Below are 27,151 nucleotides of genomic sequence, written 5' to 3'. Positions count from 1 at the left end.
AATTTGGGACGCAGGCGAGAGATCTGCGCAAGATCTGAGCTCAGCCTGTGACCAAATGGAGGCAAGCTAATCACCCATGTCAGTTATCCAGATGAAAAACCTATTGCCAGTAATGAAAGCCCCAGCTGCAGAGCTTCAAATTTAGGGGCTTTGTTTTCCCCATTTGTGAATTGAGAGAGTTGGATTGAATTACTTGAGAACTCTTTAAAAAAGAAAGAAAGAAAGAAAGAAAGAAAGAAACTCTTTTGAACTTGAAATTCTAAGTCTTGCTATAATTGGCTAATTCTGTTACTCCCCCCTCAAAAACTTTCAGTGGCTGGGCATTACCTGGAGAATAAAATCCAAACAGCCTGGTATTTAAGGCTCTCCACTCAGATGCCCAAATATTACTCTTTCCACACACTTCAAGGTCCAACCAGCAAGGATAACTAAAATGAAAATTAATCTTTCTAGCTCTTGACCAACAACAGTTTGTTGCTTATACCTCTAACTGGAGCCCTAATCCTCTATGTTCGGAGGTTAATGCAACTTTTTCTCCTCATTTTGTCTGTAACTCAGGTTACTAGCTGGATATCTTCTCTGAGGTTTAGTTTCCTCCTCTGTGAGGAGACAATAATCTGCATTTTATGTTGTCATGAAGATGGAATGAGTTAACACAAGTAAAACACAATATATGATGCTTATTATATACTCAATAAATTAACAATGTCATATGCAATAGATTAGAAAATGTAATTTTGGGTCACTACTCGCTACTATGAATGTCTTTTTTTTTTTTTTTTTTTTTTTGCGGTACGCGGGCCTCTCACTGTTGTGGCCTCTCCCGTTGCGGAGCACAGGCTCCGGACATGCAGGCTCAGCGGCCATGGCTCACGGGCCCAGCCGCTCTGCGGCATGTGGGATGTTCCCAGACCGGGGCACGAACCCGTGTCCCCTGCATCGGCAGGTGGACTCTCAACCACTGCGCCACCAGGGAAGCCCTATTTTTATTATTTTTTTAACACAGAGTTAGTACTGCTCATCCTTGGCTAATACTCATACTAACTGCTTCTGGAGGGTGTTTTCATCAATGGCACCACCATTCACTCAGCTATTCTTGTGGGTCATTCACAGCTCCTCATGCTCACTCACTCTTCACTGACTGAATCCTCCTGTACACACACATCCATTAAATCACCAAGTCTCATCAGTTCTACCTTCTATTGATAAATTTCCCTGTATTCTACCCACTGCTCTCTATCACCTCTGCCATGATCACAACTTTCATTTAGATTACTGCAATGGCCTCTCGCTTGGCCCTATATCTTTCATCAATCCATTCTCCACACTGCTGCCAGAATGATCTTTCTAAAACATGTGATTATTACCCACTTTGAAGACTCTTCAATTGTTTCCTATTTTCCTCAAGAAAAAGCAAAATTCCCTTAACATGGCCTGTAAGACCTTTCGTGAGCTGGCCTCTATTTGCAAAGGTCTTAGATACCCTCAAACTTTAAATGGTCCACCTATACCAAACACCTCAGAGTTTTTTGAAAGGTTCATGTTCTCTCTCTCTCTCTAGGCCTTTACACATACTGTTGTCTTCACCTAAAGCTCCTTTTCCTCCCCTCTTTAAAACCAGTTAATTTCTATTCTACAATTATCTGTAGAACCAATATTGAAATACCATTTATCTAGATAATTTTGCATAGTTTTATGGATAAAATTTTCTTACCATTCATTTTAGTGATTTTTAAAATGCCCTATCATTAAGAATTAAATGAGCAGCTGAAAATGTTTTTATTAACAATCTCATAAACAGTAATATTTAAAGTTTCATTTTGTATGGACAGAGAAGCTATTTTCTTTTTATGCATTTGTTGTTATTTGGGGCTTTTAGAAATTGTTAAAACAATAAATAATCAAACTATGTGTAATTTAGAAAATTCACTAAAATTATTATCAGTAAGTTGTGATGTAAGATCCCTAAAGTGTCCCGGGATCCTTTGTTCTTCCTGGTATAATGGCATCATATCTTTTAAAAGCTGGCTTATCCAAAGAAATCACAGACATGGTGAGAGTACATTTTTTATGAGTTGCTCTGGATGCTACATAAATGTTTCATCAGTTTTTAAAAAAGCAGTGCTCATTTTAGAAGATTCATAACCATGTTTTTAGGTGTTCCGACTTAATGGGCATGTTCTGCTATTTAACCCAGGAATTAGTTTCATGTAAACTGTTAGCCTTTTAGTTTTATCACCAACTAGGTATGCCAACCTAAGCAAATGAAGGCTAATAGCCTAGTAAGTGTTCTACGGTTCTGAAGGCCTGAACAAACAAGACACGAAGCCCAGATGTTGTATAAAGGAACAAATGAGGTCATAAGCACAGTCTATATCTCCTGAAGGAGGAGTAGGGCCTTGGCAAGGACACAGCCAGCTGCTAAGGGCAAAGAGGTTCTCAGATCAAGAAGTGGGGATGTGGTCTGGGATAATCAAAATGAGAACTGCTATTTTTGAGCAACTACTTCATACCAGGCATCTTGCTAAGTGCTTTCCGCTGGAGGAAAATCGTGCCCCAAATTGTCAGTGAGAATACAATCTCACAAAGCATCAGTAATACTCACCTAAAGAAAGCGATCATAGATTTGTTCTTAGCTTTTGTCTTGAGGGGGAAAATGGATTTTATCCTGTTGTAGAACCAAAAAGAGCTATGACCTGTGTTTAGCAACTTTCAAGGCTCATTTTATGCTTTATATGTTTTCCACCATTAAAATGTTTTTACCCTCTGTGATGTTAAGACATTTTGTTAGGATGTTGAGGAAATCATATGTAAAATATTAGATCATGTTATAATATGGGACAAGCATGGAGCCAACATTACTTACATTAATTTGATAATTCATTTACTCAACAAATATTTGTGGTAATAACTACTCTGTGGAGGTGCTGTTCTAGGTGTTGAACATACAATAGTGAGCAAAACACATAGTCCCTGCCCTCAAGGAGCTTACAGTCTAGGGCTGGAGGCAGACACTATGAAAATGACCACAGAAATATTTAGCACAGCAGGTATGAATGTCAACTCAGAAACCTAGGTATCCAAGAAATAGATTTTCTATAATTCAATTTCTAACTCCAAGTCTTCATTCCAGTCAGCTGGCAGAAATAAACCACACATACAAAAAGTTAATGTCCGTATCTCTCAGAGTTGGTTTTCTTCCATTTCCCAGGATATAATTCTAGTATCTTACTCTGTGCCAAGGCCCTTCCATCACCAAAGCGCTGCTTCTTGCTGGATCATTAACCATCCTCAGTTGCCTGGCTTTTTCAGTTCCTGTTCTTCTTTGCACATTGCTCATTCCATGGAGAATGGTTTTTTGAGGTTGACTATGGTCCCTCCTAGGTCTTACTACTTCCTGAACAATGCTTTTCAGAAGTAGGACATGGGTCCCCTCTGCTCTGTGGATCCACGGGCCTCTCTCTTTTCTTCATTTCCCCTTCCTCTCCAGCCCTGCAGAAACTTCACATTTCCCTTCATGTTCAAGATGCTTGGAGCAAATTTAGCCTGGCTGGGTGAGGTCCTGTAGCAGGGAGCTCAGAAGGGGCTCTTCTGAGAAGATGAGATATGAACTGAGATCTGAAGGGTGAGTGAAGAGCTAACACACTGAAGGGGAGTGAGGAGAGAGGAGGAGAGTACTCCCAGCAGAAGGGGTCCATATGGCAATGTCTAATAGCAGAGGAAAAAAGCTGAGTAAAACTAAGTTACTAGCATTATGATTTAGGGGTAAAACCTTAATTATAGAAGAATATGTACTCATGTTTTGGTGTATGAGACCTCAGCAAACTATATAGGCATGAACTATTGACAACACAGTAGTGGATAATGTATAAGAACTGTTCAAAACCTTGGGTTTGAGTTCAAGTCCGACCAGTCAACAGCTCTATGATCTTTGGCAAAATATATCACCTCTTTAAGCCTTAATTATATCATCTGGAAAGTAGAGATTATGATAATAATACAACTGCTTGCCCTACCTGTCTCATAGGATCAATGTAAGGGTATAATGCGACAGTGGACTTGAAGATGTTTTGCAAACTGCAAAGAACTTTAACAGGTACACTGTTACTAGCGCATTGATAACAATTATTCACAGTACAATTCAACATTTTTAGAGAGACTCCTATTGAGACAAAGCAGCAAATACTAAATGTTCTACTTCTCATTTATTATTGTATGTAACCACACAGAGGTGAACTAAATGAACACACTAAATACGATGTACAACTATATACTAGAGAATACAATCTTCCTTCCCTACAGAAGTTGGAAAAGCAGCTAACAATTTACTCTCAGGCAACAGTTTAACTTCTCTCTGAGAGATGCCTGGCAGAGAATGACCAAATGCAAGAATGCATACCTAGCACAAAATAGGAGCCTAAAGTTAGCTCAGTCACCACTCCCTCCTTAGGCCCTTAACCAGCCCATTGGTATTTTGTGTGTGTGAGTGTGTGTGTTTAAAGATAAAACAAGACGGCTAACAACTGAGCAGAATTCTCATTCAATTCTTAACATTTTATGGTAATCTCTATATGTTATCAGGAAATGAAAATTAAAACAATAATGAGGTACCACTACACACCTATTAGCATGGCTGAAATCTGGAACACTGATAATATCAAAGCTGGCGAGCATGTAGAGCAACAGGAATGCTCATACATTGCTGGTGGGAATGAAAAATGGTATAGCCACTTTGGAAGATGGCTCACGGTTTTGTTTTGTTTTTTTACAAAACTAAACATACTCTTACCATACAATCCAGCAATTGCACTCCTTGGTATTTTCTCAAAGGAGTTGAAAACTTATTCCACATAAAAACCTGTACAAAGATGCTTATAGCAACTTTATTCATAATTGCCAAAATTTGGACTCAACCGAAATGTCCTTCAGTAGGTGAATGACAAACTGTGGTACATCCAGACAATGGAATATTATTCAACACTAAAAAGGAATGAGCTATAAAGCCATTAGCGGACATGGAAGAACCTTAAATTCATATTACTAAATGAAAGAAGCCAATCTGAAAAGGCTACATATCGTATGATTCCATACAATGGAATAGGTTCAGTTCAGGATCAAGTTGCCCAGGATCCAAGAAGACTAAAATAGCTTTATTTTTCATTTAGGCCTGATGAGCAATGAGAATAGAACATGTGAAAATTTTTTAAGATCAAAAATGTATAATAAAAAGACACATTTTTTTCAATTAAGTTTTATTTTGTTATACAAAGTATTATGCAAAGTCCAAATCTTTTTAAAAGACAAAGAGGTAATGATTTACACGAGCAGAAAATTTATAATCCTTATAACCTGACCTTAGCTTTCAGTCCACCTAAAAATTGCCTTGCTTTTGTTTAAAGGATGGCTCCAAAGAAATGGACACTGATAATTCCCACTGCTGCTCTGATTCCATTCTCACTTTTAATATTATTTTTCAGACAGTTTAGTCAGTTTCAAGTGCCTTATCCTCTCCTCTCCACTTAGAATGCTTTATAGAACAGGCTATACTGTCCTATGGTCTCAGTTAACAAACTGCAGGACTTTTTAAGACAAACAGCATGGAACAGACAGTTAGCAATCTATATTTGGAGGAGTTGCTGCCTCCCACTCCTCCAATTTCCACAAGCTTGCTCTAGAACCCTTCACAAAATAACATCCTGATGCAAACTACAGACCAGGGACTTCTGTTTTATCTCTGGGCCCACTTAAGTCTGGGCTTAAAACCCAGAGCAGATTCTGAAGGATGCAGAGGAGGATGCCCTGATGTGCCCCAGACTAATTCTCTCTGAATTGAGTGTATGATGCCTGCTGGTCAAACAATGCAATTCTGACATTTATTGTCATGTCTTTTGTTTGTCAAATAGTCTAACAATATTCTACAGTTTCAGCTCTCAGATCTAAGAGTATAAAATTCTTATTTAAAATTGGGTATGAAAATCCAGTATTCTCACAATACTAACACCTGCAAAATTCATAAACCCTGGAAAACACAGCTCAGAAAGCAGAAGATTTAAAAGTGTATGGAACTTTGTCTTAATAAAGATTCTGGTTTAAATAATTCTAATACTTTCCAAGCTTTGCTTCTAAAGGTATAACAATTTCTAACTTATCTGGATATTTTATAAGTACATATATGTACTTGGACTATGACTAAGAAAAAGAATAGAAATAAATTTTTAAAAATTAAGAAAAACCCAGTAAAACTCTTACAATTAGCTTAAATCACAAACTAATCACATTTTCTGAAGTAAAAGTTCATTAAGTTTATATTAAATTTAGATGGAAGTTATACATCAAATATTGTGTTCAATAATCAAAATCCCAGCTCACTGCATACAAACCAGACTATTGGATATTAAACACTGTTCCTTTAAACAACAACAAAAAAGATACTACTGATGATGAATTATGCTTTGATTTGACTTGGGCCCAAGTAAAGTATCTATTATATCTCCCTGAAAAGAAAAAAAAAAGTCACACAATTACAATGCAATAAAACACAAATTAAGAGGTAAAGTAGTCTTTAAAATGCCATTTAAAATTTATAAGCTAGTGATACACATATAAAGGGCATCCAATAAGATTGTAAAATGAAACAAACCAAGGTAAGTTTAAATAATAACATTTACTTCCTAGCATGAACCTGCTCTTTCCTATGAGAGATTCTCTTAACGAAGTTTGAAAAACAATTTTATAAGGATTCAGTAAAGGGACAATTTTGGCAGCTCCTGTTTAGCTTTAATGCCTAAATCTGTTTTCTCATCTGTAAAATAACTTTTAGTCTTGATGCTATCTTAAGCTCTTTGTTGATCTGTAGTGTTTGATTTAGAGAGAGTAAAATGTCTGAATTTCTAGGTGGATTTTGTATTTCATTTAATAATAATGATCTTTGTACTAAAAGGGTAAATGAAACCAAAGATGGGAGGTGAGTTTTCAAGAAAGACATAGTGAAAAGATGGGAATTGGAAGCAGAAGACCAGAGTCTTCTCTATCACATATAGGTGATCTTGAGGAAATCACTGATATCTGGGAATCTTAGTTTCTTTGAATGCATAATGGAAATATTAACATCCACTTCCAAAAACTGTTGTAAGAGGTGAATGAGCTAATGTAGGTGAAAGTGTTTTATAAACTCTAAAGAGTTATAAACACCTTAGATAATACATAAGTCAGTTCCTGCCTTTTAACCTATACTATACTCTTTGGTACTTCCCCATCCTTTAAGCTGTGACACATCAAATCAGTTGCTAAGTTGCTTCTCAAACCCACCTAAATCTAGTTCAGTCTGTCACTTGGGCAAATGTAGTAGATCATTACTGTAGTTTGTTCACAGCTGTATTCTTAGTGCCTAAAACAGACCCTGTCTTATAGTGTATACTCAGTAAATATTTATTGAATGGTCTATTTTTTCTGTCTTCAGTGTCTCTCAACATTAATGTGTGTATATATATACACACACACACACACGTGTGTGTGTGTGTTTATATTTTTGACAATTTCACTTATCTTTTTGTTTTCCCTTTAATTTGGGAAAAAATGTACACTCAAAAGTACAGAGGAAAAGATGGCAAACATTTGTATACTGAAACATAAGAGTAGATATAGTATTTAGGAGTGATTCTCTACAGGCTGCCTCCAGAAAAGGAGTTGGTTTGTGCCACTGAAATTAGCTTCTGCCAAGTGCTTAAGCCATAATTCTGTTTGATGCAAGACTTAGGCCCCCATCAACCAAACCCCATCACACCAGGAGAGGAGTTGGTGCTTCAACAAACAATAAATGCTAATGTGGTGGTAAATCCTGTCAACAGCTAGCTACATCACAAAGTTATAACTGCAAGGCTTGGACCCCAACTGCCTGTTCATGTCAGGCATCAGGCTGATGTTACCCCTAACCATGAGCCCTGAGTCAGTAGGATAGGGCTAGAGCCAATGTTCTGCCATGTCCTATCACAATAATACTCTGACCCTTGATCACATTGGGAGGGTCCAGAGTTTCAGAAATTATGTCACTTAAAACCTCCTCCACAGCCCAAGGATCAAAGTCCTTCTCCTGCTGTGCAAGGCCACAGAAAGTGATGGGCAATGAGAATATGAGTGGGTGTTGTGGTCCTAAAATTGCTATTGATCCCTTCTCCGTGGGTTTCCCTCAGTGAACCCTGCTCCAGTACACTTTATGCGTGGGCTGTCTGGTACTTTGCCTTTGTGAAACACATATTTACCCCAAATCAACAAACATCACCTTTGCCTTGAATATTTTCTAATAAAAGAAATAAAATTTTACTGATGAAATTCTCTTTGTACCCTTCCCCAATCCTATTCTTCCCTCATCTTTCACTTCCCAGAGGCAGCCTTTATCATAAATTTGATGTACATCTTTCCTATATAGTGAAATCATATGACTTCCAAAATTTTGATTAACTCTTGGTTAAAATTAATGAAGAAATTGTAGGTCATAATGTTACTCGGTAAGACATCTTGATGGGAAATAATGGTTTGACATTAATTACTTTGAGACTTTAAATTACTTTTATGATTATAATTCTTCTCTGAAAAGCTAAGGAGGAAGCGTATCAGTTAAGCTTGTGGTTAAAAACCTGATTAATAATTTTTTGTTTAATCTCTCAGAAATATAACCCTGAACCTTTAAAATATAATGGCCAAAAAGAATGAAAAACTTATTTGTATTAGGAAATTGTATTTATTTACTAATGTATGGAATATATTTGTTAAAAGAAAATTTTGCTCAGCAGCACTGAAATCATTAACACACATGCACACACACACACGTTTGTCGAAAACATTCAGACTCTCTGAGCTTAGCCTTCTGCTTACAGAGCATACTGCTCAAAATAAAAGATGTCTCTGATTCAAATCAAAACAAAAATGAAACATTTTTCTTTCACATTCCAGTCTATATTCTTTTCTTTTACTAACTATAAATAGAGCCAGTAAAGGACATAATTTTGATTTTTGTGTTTAAATAATATTACATAAATCATAACATATTGTATTTACCTTCCTGCAATTTGCTTTTGTCACTCAACACAGTTTTTTAAGGTTTATTCAAAATTTGTCATATTGACACATTGAAATATATATCATGTAAACTTCTGTATTGTAATCACTCATGTAATTATGCCATATTTTATTTATCCAGTCTCCCACTGATGATCATTTAGATTGCTTCCAATTTATCAATGTAGAAACAAAGCTGTTACGAACATTCTTTTCTCATTTGCATGTCTTTCAGACCACTACCAACAAATTAAACAAAGCCCTGGGAGATATACAGAATCCAAACAGATATCATTTAAACATCAAGAACAATTATAGTCCTACCAGATAGGAAAACTGTAGTAATTTAGAATTAATGACACAGTCAATAAATGAACTGAAATGAATCAAGTAATGCAGCAACACATTCAGGGTTGCAGACTTCCATGAGAAGATGGAATATGCTGGTAATATATAATTAGACTTGAGGAGACACGGGCTTTGAGACGATTCCATATGGAGGGCATTGACAAATCAACTGTAAAATAGGGCTCAGCCTGGCAGCCAAGGTAGTCTGGAAAATGCCCTTAAACATCTACCGTCAATATGCATCTCAGCCAGTTGAGAAAATAATCTCCAAAGCTACCTGGAATGTTTCACTTGTTTCTTTACTGGGGAAACATATTTTTAGCCTGAGAAGAATAAAAGTTGTGTATAGAAATAATGTAGCAAATCAAACAGGTAATTTTAATACTTTTGTATTAAGGAATTTGTACATATTTGGAATTTTAAATATTCATTACATATAAAAGAATTTGTCATATTTGATTGTCTAACAAATAAATTTGTGATTCTAATTTTAATGTGTGATTAGATAACTGATTTAGACTTGTAATCATAGATTTAAATATTATTAACTTGTAAAGAGCATGGAAACATTTAGGAAAGTTTAAGATTCAGCATATTCAATATTTTAAATATATTAAATTAATAAAAATTCCTTAAGTATCTGAGATTTGTTGGCCCTAAGACAATTGAAGTACTTAAAAATCCAATATATTAAATCCATAAATGTAATTTAAAGAATTTAAAGAAATTTAGTTGTTACAAAACCTCACTTACAAGTAGGTATTAAAGTTTCCTAGACTTAGAATAATAAAATATATAATCTAAATGTAAGAGCTTAAGGTGACCTAAAGTTTTTTTAAAATTTTGTAACATATTTGAATGTGAATGTTTGAAATGAATCTAGACTGAGTAATCTTCTCTATGTCTAAAAGAAACATTAAAAAAAACTCACATTGCTACCTTATACATGTCTCCTGGTACACATGTGCAAGAGAATCTTGACATATTCCCATGACCCTTGCATAACAATTCCTGGGCTTCCCTGGTGGCGCAGTGGTTGAGAGTCTGCCTGCCAATGCAGGGGACACAGGTTCGTGCCCCGGTCTGGGAAGAGCCCACGTGCCGCGAGGCGGCTGGGCCCGTGAGCCATGGCCGCTGGGCCTGCGCTCCGGAGTCTGTGCTCTGCAACGGGAGAGGCCACAGCAGTGAGAGGCCCGCGTACCAGGAAAAAAAAAAAAAAAGAATTCCTAGTTCCCTACAAGTCTGCTAATACTTGATATTGGCTAATATTTTAATTTTTGTAAATCTGATCAATATGAACTGGTATCTTGTATAACTTTAATTGCACATCCCCTCATTATTAGTGAGAATGAATATTGCTTCACAAGTTTATTTGATAATCTAGTTTCCTCTACTCTGAGTTAATATTTTATACGTTGCCTATTTAAAAAATTGAGTTCTTATTGTTTTGTAGGAGTTCTTTATACATTTTGGATATTAAATGTCTTTTATATATCTTGGAAATTTCTTCTTCCAATCTGTTTCATTTAACTTGGCATATGGAATCCTGAACAGAAAATGTTAATTTTGACATAATAATCATACAAAGAATAATTGAGATTTATTGAGAGCTTACTATGTGCCAGCAACAGTTCTAACCACTTTGCACATATTCACTCAATCTTTTTTTCACTCAATCTTTTTCACTCAATCTTTTTTTTTTTTGCGGTATGAATATTCGGTATGAATATTCATACCACAAAAAATATGCGGTATGAATATGCGGTATGAATATTCACTCAATCTTTTTTTTTGCGGTATGAATATTTTCATTGAATGCAAAAATATCTTGCATTCAATGAAAATATTAAAATGTTTTATATGGAAAAAATAAGCCATTAGGGGTGCACATCTCAGAGCAGACTAAAATTGTTATGTAAGGAGACCAATGTATTTTTAAAATTACTTTATGTAGTGTAATGATTTGTAAAATGGATAAGTAAAAGACTAAAATTCACTTATGATCCTACCCCTAAAAAATAATGCTTCTAATATGTTGAATTTTTCTCTAGTTTTTCAATGCATATTTATTCAAAAACATCTATTGACTAACTACTACAAGCCAGACACTGTACTAGGTCACAGGGATATAGCCCAGAGCAAAAGAGACAAAATTCACTGTTTACGTGGCACTTATAATCTAGCTGTGGAAGACTAGCAATTAACAAAATAAATCAATAAAGAATATGGTATATACCAAGTAAGTGTTACTGCGAAAAATAAGTTATGGAAGAGTATTGAATAGGGAGTGTGGGCAAGAGTAGAGGTTGCAATTTTAAATAAGGTGGCCAGTGAAGACTTCACTAAGAAAGTGACATTTCAGCAAAGACTTGCAGTGGGTAGAGGAACAAACTGTGTGGATTTTAGGGAGAGGGAATGACAAGTACAAAGTCCCAAGCAAGCTAGTATGTATGTAGGTAGGTATTCTCTGTTTGTTTGCTTGCTTGTTTGTTTGTTTAACATTTATAGTCCATATGGTTGGGGTAGAATTGCACCTCTGACATGTGCCCCAAATCTAATCAGCACATCTGACTTTCCTGGTCATATTTCCCTCTGGTTCGATATTTAGATTGTTTCCTTTTTCTTTTTCTCTTTTTTTCTTTCATTTTCTTTCTTTTTCTTTTTTCCTCATCCCATCACAAAATATGCTATAACTCATTTCTTTGATTGCCTTTATGAATATTTCTGTAGGACAGAGTCTCAAAAGTGGACAATTCTGGTTCAGATTGCCAAATTGCTTCCAAAGAAGTTATACCAATTTCTATTTCAACCATCAGTATAGGAGAGGACCTATCTTATCAAATTTTTGCCAGGAATAAGTAGTCCAATTTAAAAAAAACTTTGTTAATTTGATATATGAGAATGGTATCACATTTTAATTTAACAATTTTTTATTAGTGAGGTTAAATTTTTAAATATATTTACTAGCCATTTTTTGTGAATGAACTGTTCCTGACCATTACTCATGCTTCTATTGGAGTCTTAATGTTTTTTCTTATTGATTTGTACATATTTTTAATATTTTTAACATGTTGATATATTCATGATAATAATTACCAGATTACTCCTTAAAATAGAAATGTAAACATAAACAGAAAAAATTGAAAAGCTGTCTTGAAAATAATGGGCATCTATATGGTATATATACAATGGAATATTACTCAGCCATAAAAAAATAAAATTTTGCCATTTGCAACAACATGGATGGACCTGGAGGGCATTATGCTTAGTGAAGTAAGTCAGAGAAAAATAAACACTATATGTTTTCACATATATGTGGAATCTAAAAAATAAAACAAATGAATGAATGTAGCAAAACAGAAACAAGACTCATAGATACAGAGAACAAATCAGTGGTTACCAGTGGGGAGAGGGGAGGGGAAAGGAGCAGATAAGAGAAGGGGATTAAGAGGTACAAATTACCAGGTATAAAATAAATAAGATACAAGGATATAATGTACAACACAGGATATATACCCAATATTTTATAATAACTTTAAGTATACTCTATAAAAATATCAAATCACTATGTTGTACACCTGAAACTAATATAACATTGTAAATCAACTATACTTCAATTTAAAATTTTTTTAAAACAATAAATAAGTAAATATATAATTACATAAATAATTCTTAAAATAATGGGCATCTAGTAATACGGATTTGCTTGTCAAAGTTTTACAACAAAGTTTTGATATTTGAAAATCAGAGTAAGGGAAGAGGATAATGCTAAACCAACAGAAACAAATGCCAATTTCAGGAACACTGGATAATATCTAAAAATATTTTTTGTAAAAGTCTTTGAATATTTGCAGTAAGCAGTCCCAACCATATACTAGGGACAATTTTAAGTTCTTTCATATAATATTTATAATTATTCTGCCCAACAACATTATTTAATTTTACAGATAGAGAACGTGAGACTCAAAGAAAATAAGCCTAGTAGGGGCCACGCCTAGTAGGTAGCAACTCTTGGGACTTACATTCTTTCCATTGCACCACACTTAACATACGTTTAAGAAATGTAAATCTCTTCCATGCCACAAAATTACAACTGAATAAAATCATAGAATGACATAAATTTTGACTTTTGAGTCTTACCCGGTTAGAGTCCAAAGCAGGGGGCATATTTCTTAATTCATACACAGCAACTTGTCCATCACTGTCTCCCACCAGAAGGCAATCTGTTTGCTTAGTGAAGAGAACAGTTGTGAACTTGATTCCAGGGTTAGCAACATTCACAATCAGAGGGTCCAAACTGTAATGAAATATTTTATTTGTAAATTTAGTTGTTGTTAATATGTTCTTTTTAGATATGGACTAAGAGAAATCTGAGATATTTGTGATTTCATGTAACAAAAACCAAAAGCTTCTTTATGTGTTTCCAAAAGCAAAAAAACTGCTTCTGACTCTTTATTCAATCAAAACTTTCATTTTTTCAATAAACTAATTTCAATGAAATAAATTAAAGCAGTTCACAATTAAGATGTGAACTCATAATTTAAACTCCCATGATAAGTAATTTTATGCATTAACTTGGCTAGGCTGTGGTATCCAGTGTTTGGTCAAACACCAGTCTACACGTTGCTGTGAAGTATCTTTTTTTTTTTTTTTTTAGATATGATAAACTTAAATCAGTAGAATTTGAATAAAGCAGATTACCCTCCGTAAAGTGAGTTGGCCGCATCCAATCTATTGAAAGCCTTAAAAGAAAAGACTGAGGTCCCTGAAGTAGAATAAAATTCTGCCTCCAGACTGCCTTTGTACTCAATACTGCAACATGGACTCCTCTGATGGAAATTCCAGGTTGCCAGCCTGTCATGCCGGCTTGGGACTTGCCAGGTCCCACAATCATGTGAGCCAATATTTTTAAATCTCTCTCTCTCTCTTTATTGGTTTAGTTTCTCTGAAGATCCCTAATACAACTCCTTAAATAATAAATGTCTCTTAACAGAAGGATGTTTTGATCCAAATGAACCCCTCCCTGGAACATAAATGAATCTCGGGCTTCCCTGGTGGCGCAGTGGTTTAGAATCCGCCTGCCTATGCAGGGGACATGGGTTCAAGCCCTGGTCCGGGAAGATCCCACATCCCTGTGGAGCAACTAAGCCTGTGTGCCACAACTACTGAGCCTGTGTGCCACAACCACTGAGCCCACACGCCTAGAGCCCGTGCTCTGCAAGAAGAGAAGCCATGGCAATAAGAAGCCCATACATCACAATGAAGAGTAGCCCCCGCTCACCGCAACTAAAGAAAGCTCGCAGGCAGCAACGAAGACCCAACGCAGCCAAAAATAAAATAAAATAAATTTATTTAAAAAACTTAAAAATTAAATTAAAAAATAAATGAATCTGAACAAGATCGAAAACCTTGTTCAAACGTTCTCTGAACAAGAACCTTTCCTACTCTTGGTTATCCAAAGTAATCCATTGACACCCTTATAAAATAAGAGCAGCAGTCACTTGCATACTTCTGAAGAAATGTTGCCCTGGGAACTACAATTTTACTAGAAAAAATAAAATCAGAGGTAGGATCATTTAAGTAGCCACTTTCTACCTTAGTCATCTCATACTCAAAAATAAATTGCTTTGTGTTGTAATCCTTGATTTTGGGGTCAAACTGTTTTATAGAACAAGCCATGATGAAAATTTCCAGTTACTAAATTATTAATCTCTAGGAAAAAATTTGCAATTAATAATAAACCCATTGAATTTTATGTCATTTATTTTAAACAAGAATGCATTTCCATGCTTCATCTGCTAATAACTTGCCTAAAGATCTATAATATTTTCCAATATTGAAATATTGATTGAATAAGTATTACAGAACCATTAAACACTTTATTCCAGCATTGTATAAACTTTCATATTAAAAAGGATAGATGGCCTAGATGGCACTCTCATAACTTTGGTGTAACACTTAAAATAAGAAATTTTAATTAAATGCATGCCCCTTCAAATATGTTTTAAAGCAAGGTAAGAGAGTAAGCAAATATTATAAAAAATACTTATTTTGCTCCCTTTCTTTATCTTATTATAGAAAGTCTTTAGTTAATTAGACACAATTAGAACAGTCCCTCTCTGCATTCTTCCATAAACCAGGCAATGACAAAGAATTCAAGCTAGTTATGATATCCTATATCAGCCTGTAAAAGTTTATGGAGAGGGCTTCCCTGGTGGCGCAGTGGTTGAGGGTCCGCCTGCTGATGCAGGGGACATGGGTTCGTGCCCCGGTTCTGGGAAGATCCCACATGCCGCGGAGCGGCTGGGTCCGTGAGCCATGGCCACTGAACCTGCGCGTCTGGAGCCTGTGCTCCGCAACAGGAGAGGCCACAACAGTGAGAGGCCCGCATACCGCAAAAACAAAGTTTATGGAGATGGAGTAAGGTAATCTATTTTCATTCAAATATTTTTCATTCAAATATTTTTAAATGACATATGGTATAAGTAATTAACATTAATATATTATTCTATTTTAGAATATGGTAATTTCAAGAATTATCTGGGTGTTTTAAATGTGCTCTGAAATGTTGGCATGTTATTTCAGTGTTTCCATTTAAATTCCTCTTGTAATATTTTTGCACAAAAAGGACTAAGAAAGACTATTTTGGTTGAAGAAAAGGAAAAAATAATTTGTTCATATTTTAATGTCTTCTGTGGAAACACTAGGGATGAATTTTGTTGGTACAGTTATTAATTCAGAATATTTGAAACAGTAGTGAACAGCTGACAAGAATTAAGCAAACATAGATATTGAAAAGTTAAAACACCTTCTTTCCATGTGAATGTTTTGCAAACTTTTTCCCCATGTCATAATTTTATACTACATTCCTTGTTTTTCTTAAATAAAATAATACTTTGCAAGTTCAAAACTATATTTATTATCCTGGCATATCTCTTTATTCACAAAGGACTCTCACAGTGTAAACTATTACTTGTCTTAAAGTAACTACAGTTCTCTCTAACCAATGTCAGTACTATCAGGTATCATTTAGATTGAACTGCTTCTATTAGAAATAACTCCAAGAAAAATATTAACACTTACGTGCTGAAGTGAAGGTCCCAAACCTCCACTCTGCTCTCGTTTGCAGCTGCAAATATATAGGATGATTTTGGAGACCAAGCAACATCATAAACAACATAAGTAGTTGGATAAAAACTCAAAAATGGCTTAAGATTCTCATGTTGCCATATAATAATGCCCCAATCTGCAGAACAGCTTAAGAATACATCATGACAAAATGGATTCCATGCTATTTTATACACTGGACCCTGGAATTAGAAAAATAAATTAAAATACATAGGTAAGTAGGATTTAACCTCTTATACTTTAAACTTGACCAACAAATTAAAAATGCTCAGATTTCTAAAACCTTATACACCATGTAATTATTGTGTGGGTATTATTTTAGCTGAAAATAAGGCCATAAATTGAATCTCTTCCTTAAATTACGCCATTCAGAAACATAAAAATATAGTTGCTACAATACTCACTAAATATTAATACATATTATACTACTTTTAAAAATATAAGGAATGTTAAGGAAAATAAATAGAAATAAGGGAGAAAATGAAGAAAGCATAGTTGGAACAATCATAAAAAATGTAGAGAATAGGTATATGCCAGAGACAATTTCACTCTGGGATCAGCATGTCAACATAAGCAAAGTCGCTTAGAAACAAATAAAAATTGTGGCTTCTGCAACTGGCAAGAAGAAATCAAGGATACCTAGAAGCCAAATTAAATGACCCCCATGTTATTGGTGTTTTCTGTATAAGAAAGCACTTAATTCAAGCTGGTATTTTTAACTCTGAAGTTGTAAATTATTGCATAAAAAAATGCTGTGCCTAATGATACTATTTTTTTCAGAAATATTGCAAGATAAAATTTTCCATACCTACTATAATTAAACTAACCTTGTGTCCTCTGTAGGTAGCTAGATATTGCTCATTATATGAACAAGAACATTTGTGAATATGACCTTCTTCAGTGCCAGCCAAATAGATATTTGTGTCCTATAACACAAAAAAATCAAAATGCATTTGCTTGTGATATATTAGTAAATGTGCTAAATAGAAGATTAGATGATTCAAGATCTCCTAGAGACAATTCAAGAACCAAACTAGAAATACTATCTAGAAGACAGTTGATTGTTGTCTTTTTCTTTCTATCATGATTTTACAATAATTAAATTACCTTGAAGGACTACTGTGCAAAGAAAATACAGACGTTTTTCTTTGCTGGAATAAAGGGTAGAAATTTGTATCCTGTCTAGAAATTACATGAACAAACACTGGCTTAAAATGAGGAAGAAACTTTCTAACATTTAGAGCTACCTGACAATGGAACTAACAATCCACGGAAATAGTAAGTGTTCTTTCATTTGAACTAGTCAAAGAGAAGACAAATGACTTAACAATAACTATTTATGTACATAATGCTGAAGAAATTATTCTTGCTGGGAATGAGAGATTGAACTAGATGGAGTCTCAGACATCTTTTAACTCTAAATGTATGTAACAAATAGGGATTTAAAATGTAGTTTCTACAATGAAGTCATAATCAAAAAGTCTGAAAGTCAGTGCTCTAAGTCCTGACTATGTAGTGTCAGCCTCACCTGGGAGCATTGTGCAGTGGCAGAATTTCAGGACCTGTCCCAGACCTACTGAATCAGAATCTGCATTTTAACAAGATTCCCAAGTAATTTGTAAGTACACTGAAATATGAGACCCACTGCTTAGCATACACCAGAACTTAAGAATGCAATTACTAGGTTATGTTGTATATGTAGTTTAAATTACACAATAAAGTATAATGTTTTTCCCAAAGTAGTACTACCGATTTACATTCAGCAATATATAAAATTTCCCTTTGACACACATTCTCTTCAATAGTTGGTTACATCAGAAATCTTAAATTTTGCCATTCTATTAGGTATAAAATTATTTACACCTAATGGTTTTAAGTTCCATTTATATGGATATTAACAAGGTTGAGCACATTTTTATAAATAAAGAAAAAAGAATGAAAAGAATTGAAAACAGTCTCAGAGACCTCTGGGACAACATTAAACGCACTAACATTCGAATTACAGGGCTCCCAGAAGAAGAGAAAAAGGAAGGGACTGAGAAAATATTTGAAGAGATTATACTTGAAAACTTCCCTAATATGGGAAAGTAAATAGTTAATCAAGTCCAGGAAGCACAGAGAGTCCCATACAGGATAAATCCAAGGAGAAACAAGTCAAGACACATATTAGTCAAACTATCAAAAATTAAATACAAAAAAAAAATATTAAAATCAGCAAGGGAAAAACAGCAAATAACATACAAGGGAATCCCCATAAGGTTAACAGCTGATCTTTCAGCAGAAACTCTGCAAGCCAGAAGGGGGTGGCAGGACATATTTAGAGTGATAAAGGGGAAAAACCTACAACCAAGATTACTCTATCCAGCAAGGATCTCATTCAGATTTGATGGAGAAATTAAAACCTTTACAGACAAGCAAAAGCTGAGAGAGTTCAGCACCACCAAACAAGCTTCACAACAAATGCTAAAGGAACTTCTCTAGGCAGGAAACATGAGAGAAGGAAAAGACCTACAATAACAAACCCAAAACAATTAAGAAAATGGTAATAGGAACATACAGATTGATAACTACCTTAAATGTAAATGGATTAAATGCTCCAACCAAAAAATATAGGATGGCTGAATGGATACAAAAACAAGACCCGTATATATGTTGTCTACAAGAGACCCACTGAGACCTAGGGACACATACAGACTGAAAGTGAGGGGATAAAAAAAGATATTCCATGCAAATGGAAATCAAAAGAAAGCTGGAGTAGCAATTCTCATATCAGACAAAATAGACTTCAAAATAAAGACTATTACAAGAGACAAAGAAGGACATTATGTAATGATCAAGGGATCAATCCAAGAAGAAGATACAACAATTGTAAATATTTATGCACCCAACATAGGAGCAGCTCAATACATAAGGCAAATTCTAACAGCCATAAAAGGGGAAATCGACAGTGACACAATCATAGCAGGGGACATTAACACCCCACTTTCACCAATGGACAGATCATCCAAAATGAAAATAAGTAAAGAAACACAAGCTTTAAATGATACATTAACCAAGATGGACTTAATTGACATTTATAGGATATTCCATCCAAGAAAACAGAATACACTTTCTTCTCAAGTGGTAATTCTCCAGGATAGATCATATCTTGGGACACAAATCAAGCCTTGTAAATTTAAGAAAATTGAAATCATATCAAGCATCTTTTCCAACCACAGTGCTATGAGACTGGATATCAATTACAAGAAAAATTCTGTAAAAAAATACAAAAACATGGAGGCTAAAACAATACACTACTAAATAACCAAGAGATCACTTAAAAAATTAAGGAGGAAATCAAAAAATACCTAGAAGCAAATGACAATGAAAACACGACAACCCAAAACCTATGGGATGCAGCAAAAGCAGATCTACAAGGGAAGTTTATAGCAGTACAACCTTATCTCAAGAAACAAGAAACACCTCAAATAAACAACCTAAACTAACACCTAAAGCAATTAGAGAAAGAAGAACAAAAAATCCAAAGTTAGCCAAAGAAAAGAAACCATAAAGATCAGATCAGAAATAAATGAAAAAGAAATGAAGGAAACAATAGCACAGATCAATGAAACTAAAAGCTGGTTCCTTGAGAGGATAAACAAGATTTATAAACCATTAGCCAGACTCATCAAGAAAAAAAGAAAGACCCAAATAAATAGAATTAGAAATTAAAAAGAAGTAACAACTGACACTGCAGAAATACAAAGGATCATGAAAGATTGCTACAACCAACTATATGCCAATAAAATGGACAACCTGGAAGAAATGGACAAATTCTTAGAAAAGCACAACCTTCTGAGACAGAACCAGTAAGAAACAGAAAATATAAACAGATCAATCACAAGCACTGAAATTGAGACTTTGATTAAAAACCTTCCAACAAACAAAAGCCCAGGACCAGATAGCTTCACGGGTGAATTCTATCAAACATTTAGAGAAGAGTTAACACCTATACTTCTCAAACTCTTCCAAAATATAGCAGAGGGAGAAACACACCCAAACTCATTGGACAAGGCCACCATCACCCTGATACCAAAACCAGAAAAATATGTCACAAAGAAAGAAAACTACAGGCCAATATCGCTGATGCAAAAATCCTCAATAAAATACTAGCAAAGAGAATCCAAGAGCACATTAAAAGGATCATACACCATGATCAAGTGGGGTTTATCCCAGGAATGTAAGGATTCTTCAGTATATGCAAATCGATCAACGTGATACACCATATAAACAAATCGAAGGGGGAAAACATATGATCATCTCAATAGATGCAGAAAAAGCTTTCAACAAAATTCAACACCCATTTATGATAAAAACCCTCCAGAAAGTAGGCATAGAGGGAATTTACCTCAACATAATAAAGGCCATATATGACAAACCCACAGCCAACATCATCCTCAATGGTGAAAAACTGAAACCATTTCCACTAGGATCAGGAACAAGACAAGGTTACCCACTCTCACCACTATTATTCAACATAGTTTTGGAAGTTTTAACCACAGCAATCAGAGAAGGAAAAGAAATAAAAGGAATTCAAATTGGAAAAGAAGAAGTAAAGCAGTCACTGTTTGCAGATGACATGAAACTATACATAGAGAATCCTAAAGATGCTACCAGAAAACTACTAGAGCTAATCAATGAATTTGGTAAAGTAGCAGGATACAAAATTAATGCACAGAAATCTCTGGCATTCCTATACACTAATGATGAAAAATCTGAAAGTGAAATTAAGAAAACACTTCCATTTACCATTGCAACACAAAGAATAAAATACCTAGGAATAAACCTACCTAAGGAGACAAAAGACCTGTATGCAGAAAATTATAACACACTGATGAAAGAAATTAAAGATGATACAAATAGATGGAGAGTTATACCATGTTCTTGGATTGGAAGAATCAACATTGTGAAAATGACTATACTACCCAAAGCAATCTACAGATTCAATACAATCCCTATCAAACTACCAATCGCATTTTTCACAACAAGAACAGAAAATTTCACAATTTGTATGGAAACACAAATGACCCTGAACAGCCAAAGCAATCTTGAGAAAGAAAAACGGAGCTGGAGGAATCAGGCTCCCTGACTTCAGACTATACTACAAAGCTACAGTAATCAAGACAGTATGGTACTGGCACAAAAAAAAATACAGATCAATGGAACAGGATAGAAACACCAGAGATAAACCCACGCACCTATGTTCACCTTATTTTTGATAAAGAAGGCAAGAATATACAGTGGTAAACGACAGCCTCTTCAATAAATGGTCCTGGGAAAACTGGAGAGCTACATGTAAAAGAATGAAATTAGAACACTCTCTAACACCATACACAAAAATAAACTCAAAATGGATTAAAGACCTAAATGTAAGGCCAGATACTATCAGGAAAACATAGGCAAACACTCTATGACATAAATCACAGCAAGATCCTTTTTGACCCACCTCCTAGAGAAACAGAAATAAAAACAAAAATAAACAAATGGGACCTAATGAAACTTAAAAGCTTCTGCACAGCAAAGGAAACCATAAACAAGACTAAAAGACAACCCTCAGAATGGGAGAAAATATTTGCAAATGAAGCAACTGACAAAGGATTAATCTCCAAATTTACAAGCAGCTCATGCAGCTCAGTATCAAAAAAACAAACAACCCAATTCAAAAATGGGCAGAAGACCTAAATAGACATTTCTCCAAAGAAGATATACAGATTGCCAACAAACACATGAAAGAATGCTCAACATCATTAATCATTAGAGAAATGCAAATCGAAACTACAATGAGATATCATTTCACACAGGTCAGAATGGCCATCATCAAAAAATCTAGAAACAATAAATGCTGGAAAGGGTGTGGAGAAAAGGGAACCCTCTTGCACTGTTGGTGGGAATGTAAATTGATACAACCACTATGGAGAACAGTATGGAGGTTCCTTAAAAAACTAAAAGTAGAACTACCATACAACCCAGCAATCCCACTACTGGGCATATACCCTGAGGAAAACATAATTCAAAAAGAGTCATGTACCACAATGTTCATTGCAGCTCTATTTACAATAGCTAGGACATGGAAGCAACCTAAGTGTCCATCAACAGATGAATGGATAAAGATGTGGCACATATATACAATGGAATATTACTCAGCCATAAAAAATAAATGAAATTGAGTTATTTGTAGTGAGATGGATGGACCTAGAGTCTGTCTTATAGAGTGAAGTAAGTCAGAAAGAGGAAAACAAATACCATATGCTAACACACATATATGGAATCTAAAAAAAAAAAAAAAGGTCATGAAGAACCTAGGGGCAAGACGGGAATAAAGACGCAGACCTACTAGAGAATGGACTTGAGGACATGGCGAGCGGGAAGGGTAAGCTGGGACAAAGTGAGAGAGTGGCATAGACATATATACACTACCAAATGTAAAATAGATAGGTAGTGGGAAGCAGCCGCATAGCACAGGGAGATCAGCTCGGTGCTTTGTGACCACATAGAGGGGTGGGATAGGGAGGGTGGGAGGGAGGGAGATGAAAGAGGGAAGAGATATGGGGACATCTGTATATGTATAACTGATTTACCTTGTTATAAAGCAGAAAGTAACACACCATTGTAAAGCAATTATACTCCAATAAAGATGTTAAAAAAATTTTTTTAAGTAAGTAAATAAATAAATATGGTGTAAACATCACAATTAAAAGGCTGAGATTGTAAGATTGGATAAAAAAGCAAGACAACTATATGCTACCTAAAAGAAACATACCAAATATAAAGACACAAATAGGTTAAATGTAAAGGATGGGAAATGATAAACCATGATAATACTAGTTAAAAGAAAGCTGGAGTAGCTACATTAATATCAGACTAAATAGATTTCAGAATAAAGAATGTTACCAGTTATAAATAAGGCCATTTTATAATGATAAGGGAGTTGATTAATCGAGAGAATGTGACAATCCTAAACACTTATGCACTTAAAACAAAGCTTCAAGATACATAAAACAAAAACCGATAGAATTTCAAGGAAAAAAAGAAAAATTCACAATTATTGTCAGAGACTTCAATCTCTTTCTCTCAATGACTGATGGAAGAAATCGGCAGAAAATCAGCAAGGATATAGTAAACTTGAACAACACCATCAACCCACTTAAACTGATTGACATCCACAGAACATTCCACCCAACAGTAGCAGAATATACACTTTTCTCAAGTGCATAGGGAACATTTACAAGTAAAAATCACATTCTGGGCTTTAAAACAAATTTCAATAAATTCAAAAAGATTCAGCTTATAAAAAGTTTGTTCTTTGATCATGATAGGATTGAATTAGAAATCAACAGCAAGATCCTTGGAAAAGCCCCAAATATTTGGAAACTAAATTACATGCTTCTAAATAACACATCAATCAAATAAGAAATCAAAGGAGCACTATTGATGTTTTGGGCCAGCTAGTTCTTTGTTTGGGTCAGGGGAGGACAGTGGCTGTCTTGTGCATTGTAACGTATTTAGTGGCATCCCTGACCTCTGCCTACTAGATGCCAATAGCACTCCTCCCCACATCCCACCCCCCAGAGCTGCAACAACCAAAAATATCTCACGACATTGTGAAATGTCCCTGATGGGAAACTACTCCCCTCCCTGCCCACATTGAGAACCACTGCTCTAGAGTCAAGGTGAAAAGGAGATTACAGGAATTTGAGAATGAATGCAGTTAGAATATGACTGCAGTAATAAAAGTGAAATGTAATAAAGGCCTGAAGCACATTAGCAGTAGTAGACTTGGACTAGAAGGAGTGGGACAATCTTACTTAAATATCATTTGGGTAATAGGGTAGAATAGAGTAAGAGCTCAAGTTTTGGCTTAAATAAGTAGGTGGATGATGGTGTCACTAAAGAGATAATCATATTACATATCAGAAAATACATAGGATATGTGTTTTTGCAAGTCTGTCATAGTGGCTGAATTTCTGATTCCAAAGGACCTCTGGATAAAAAGAATTAGAAAAGTAGAACTTTACTAAGAGTGCTCTGACTTGACTTTGGTCTTGACAAACATGATCTTAAGTGGTCTTCCTGATCCCCAGAATCATGAGTCACCACTCACATTGAGATATGGAGGACTATAGAGTGGATTTGGTTTCTATAAGTATGATAGAGCAGCAGAGCACCAAAGAGAGGCAAGGAGGGGCATTCAAGTTAAACATGGAGCTGTAAAGATAGTTCCATAGTTGCTCAGAAATACAGACCTTTCCTCCAGAAAGCAGAAAAAGGACAGCCAACTGGAATGTGCCATTCTACCTTAGGCTGACACCTATGATACTTATGTGTGTGACTTTTTTATTTACAAGGCGCAATATTTATTAACATGCTGACATTTTTCTTGATTTATATCTTAATACACTTCAATTATCAGCAGTTGTTATATGCAATAGTAAATAACAGATTGAAATAATTTACCTTGGGGTGAAAAGCAAAGCACATTCCAGGAGCCTGTCGAGATATCAAAGCTTCACCTTTCTTTTCTTTTTCCCCTCCTTTTTTGCTGCTGCTAGCAGTAGTTCTCCTCAAACGCATCAAATCTTTATTTAAAGAAAAAATACATATATTATGTACCACAGGAAATAATAATGTAGTTATGTCCCTTCTGCAAAGAATATGATTTCTGCCATCCTTTGCAGGTCATTAGGTTAAAATTAGCAAATACCAGAGCTAGATGCTTAGAAAAACAATGACCAAGCCCAGTTTTTTTTTCTTATTTAGCCAAACCTAAATTTGTCACCTCTTACACATAGTTCACTAGGAATTTTTAATTCAGCACTAACAAGAGAAAGATAATTTGGTGTCTGTGTGTGTATTTATTTATTTTTACCATGACAGTCCAGTCCTTTCCGTATAACCCATTTGGAGATCCTTCCATCTGCTGATATAGAAACTAGCATTTCTCTTTTATCACCTGCTGTCCCTCGATCTTGTTCTATCCACTGTAGTTGCCATACAGGTCCCAAATGTTTTTGAGGTGATTCGCTAAAACAGGGAAAAGCATGAAATATAAAATAGTTATAATAATTTTAAAATTCTTGGGGTATAAGCGACTTAGAGTATAAGTGATAAGGACAGCTCCCTAGAGCATCATGACCTACTCATGGAATGATACTTTTGTTGTTCAAAATTGGACTTTTACTTTAAGTATTTTGAAAAACAGGAAAAAAAATCACTTTGCTAATATTCACTGGTGTTTTTCTCATTTCTTACAAAAGGAAAATTTTATTGCCTTTAGTTATATTAGCTATCATATCAGGGATACAAAAGCAAACATTTTCTTTTTTTAGAATCTACTTCTCTTACTCTATTCATTTACTTTTTCCTAGTTGTGTAAGTTTAATTTATTTTAGACACATTGAATATTATTATCTCCATCTTTATAAGGATATTTTTCATAGCTTAAATGAGTAAGTCATTTAAGTCTTATTCAAGTAAATAGTTACCTCACCCTTCTTCCTATGTTTCAGGATTGCCCACTGGCTTGATTCTCTCTAGGGCTGAGATTTAAAAGTTTTATGATGAATTATAATCACTTCTCAGATTACTGGCTGCTTTCCTGTCAGATTAATGGGTTGCTTTGTTCCTAGTACTGACTGCCTTGATTTTTTATGCAAACTCTCCAAATCAGTAGTTCTGAATTTTTTAAAGTCTATATATCTTTGATTATTTGGTAAAAGTTATGGACCCTCTTCCCAGAAACAAGCACAAAGGCTCACGCTTACAAAACTATGTAAATAATTTCAAAATTAAGCTAAAGAACACCTGCTTTAATGCCTATTTCCAGTTATTGTGAAGTTTATGCAAACACTAATATAAATATACCGCCTCATTTTGCTCCACTGGTATCTGGTTTATTATAAAAACCTAAGATATCTTTCAATATCTTTAACATTTTATTTTCTCAATATGTCTCATTCATTCATTCTTAATCAAACACTTACTGTAATCCTGTTATATGCCTGATATTATGTGACATACTGAGGATACAAAGGTAAGGAAGACATAATCCTTGCCCTCAGAGCTTACAGCCTCCTCAGGGAGATATATATGTAAATAATTTATACAAAGCACAATAAAGGCTACAATAAACTTATGTATCGGATGCACAAAAGAAAAGAATGGGCAGGTTTCCTGGAAGAGGTGACACGGAAGCAATAAAGGATACAACTTTCATTTATAAGGTGAATAAGTTCTGGAAATCTAATGTACAGCATGGTGATTATAGTTAATAATACTGTATTGCATACTTGAAATTTGCTAAGAGAGTAGATCTTAAGTGTCCTCACCACTCACACATAAAATGGTAATTATGTGAGGTTATGGTTGTGTTAATTAATTTGACTGTGGTAATCATTTCACAATGTATACATATATTAAATCACTACACTGTATGCCTTTAAAAATTATGTCATACAATCTAAATATATACAATTTTTATTTGTCAATTATACCTCAATAAAGCTGGAGATATTTAAAATTTTTGAAAAGAATAAACCGTCAAGCCAAAGGAAGTTTGTTGGTGAAGAGGCAGAGAGGATGATAA

The 27,151-nt window shown here is 34.8% G+C and overlaps 1 protein-coding gene across 1 annotated transcript in view; it reads right to left on the bottom strand.

Moving 5' to 3' along the window:
- Positions 1-6,431: 6,431 nt before the first annotated feature.
- DNAI4 (dynein axonemal intermediate chain 4) overlaps positions 6,432-27,151 on the bottom strand; it is a gene marked incomplete at both ends in the record, with an annotated part of 124,091 nt that continues 103,371 nt past the window's right edge. The window contains 6 exon segments of the mRNA XM_082666033.1: positions 6,432-6,494; positions 13,543-13,699; positions 16,486-16,712; positions 17,358-17,456; positions 25,024-25,145; positions 25,436-25,590. Of these exon segments, the coding sequence (XP_082522159.1) occupies positions 6,432-6,494; positions 13,543-13,699; positions 16,486-16,712; positions 17,358-17,456; positions 25,024-25,145; positions 25,436-25,590 (823 nt within the window).

The sequence above is a fragment of the Grampus griseus genome (assembly GCF_964374135.1).
Source record: "Grampus griseus genome assembly, chromosome: 1".
In the NCBI taxonomy this organism is placed as follows: Eukaryota; Metazoa; Chordata; class Mammalia; order Artiodactyla; family Delphinidae; genus Grampus; species Grampus griseus.
This window is presented reverse-complemented; position numbering and strand designations above follow the sequence as displayed.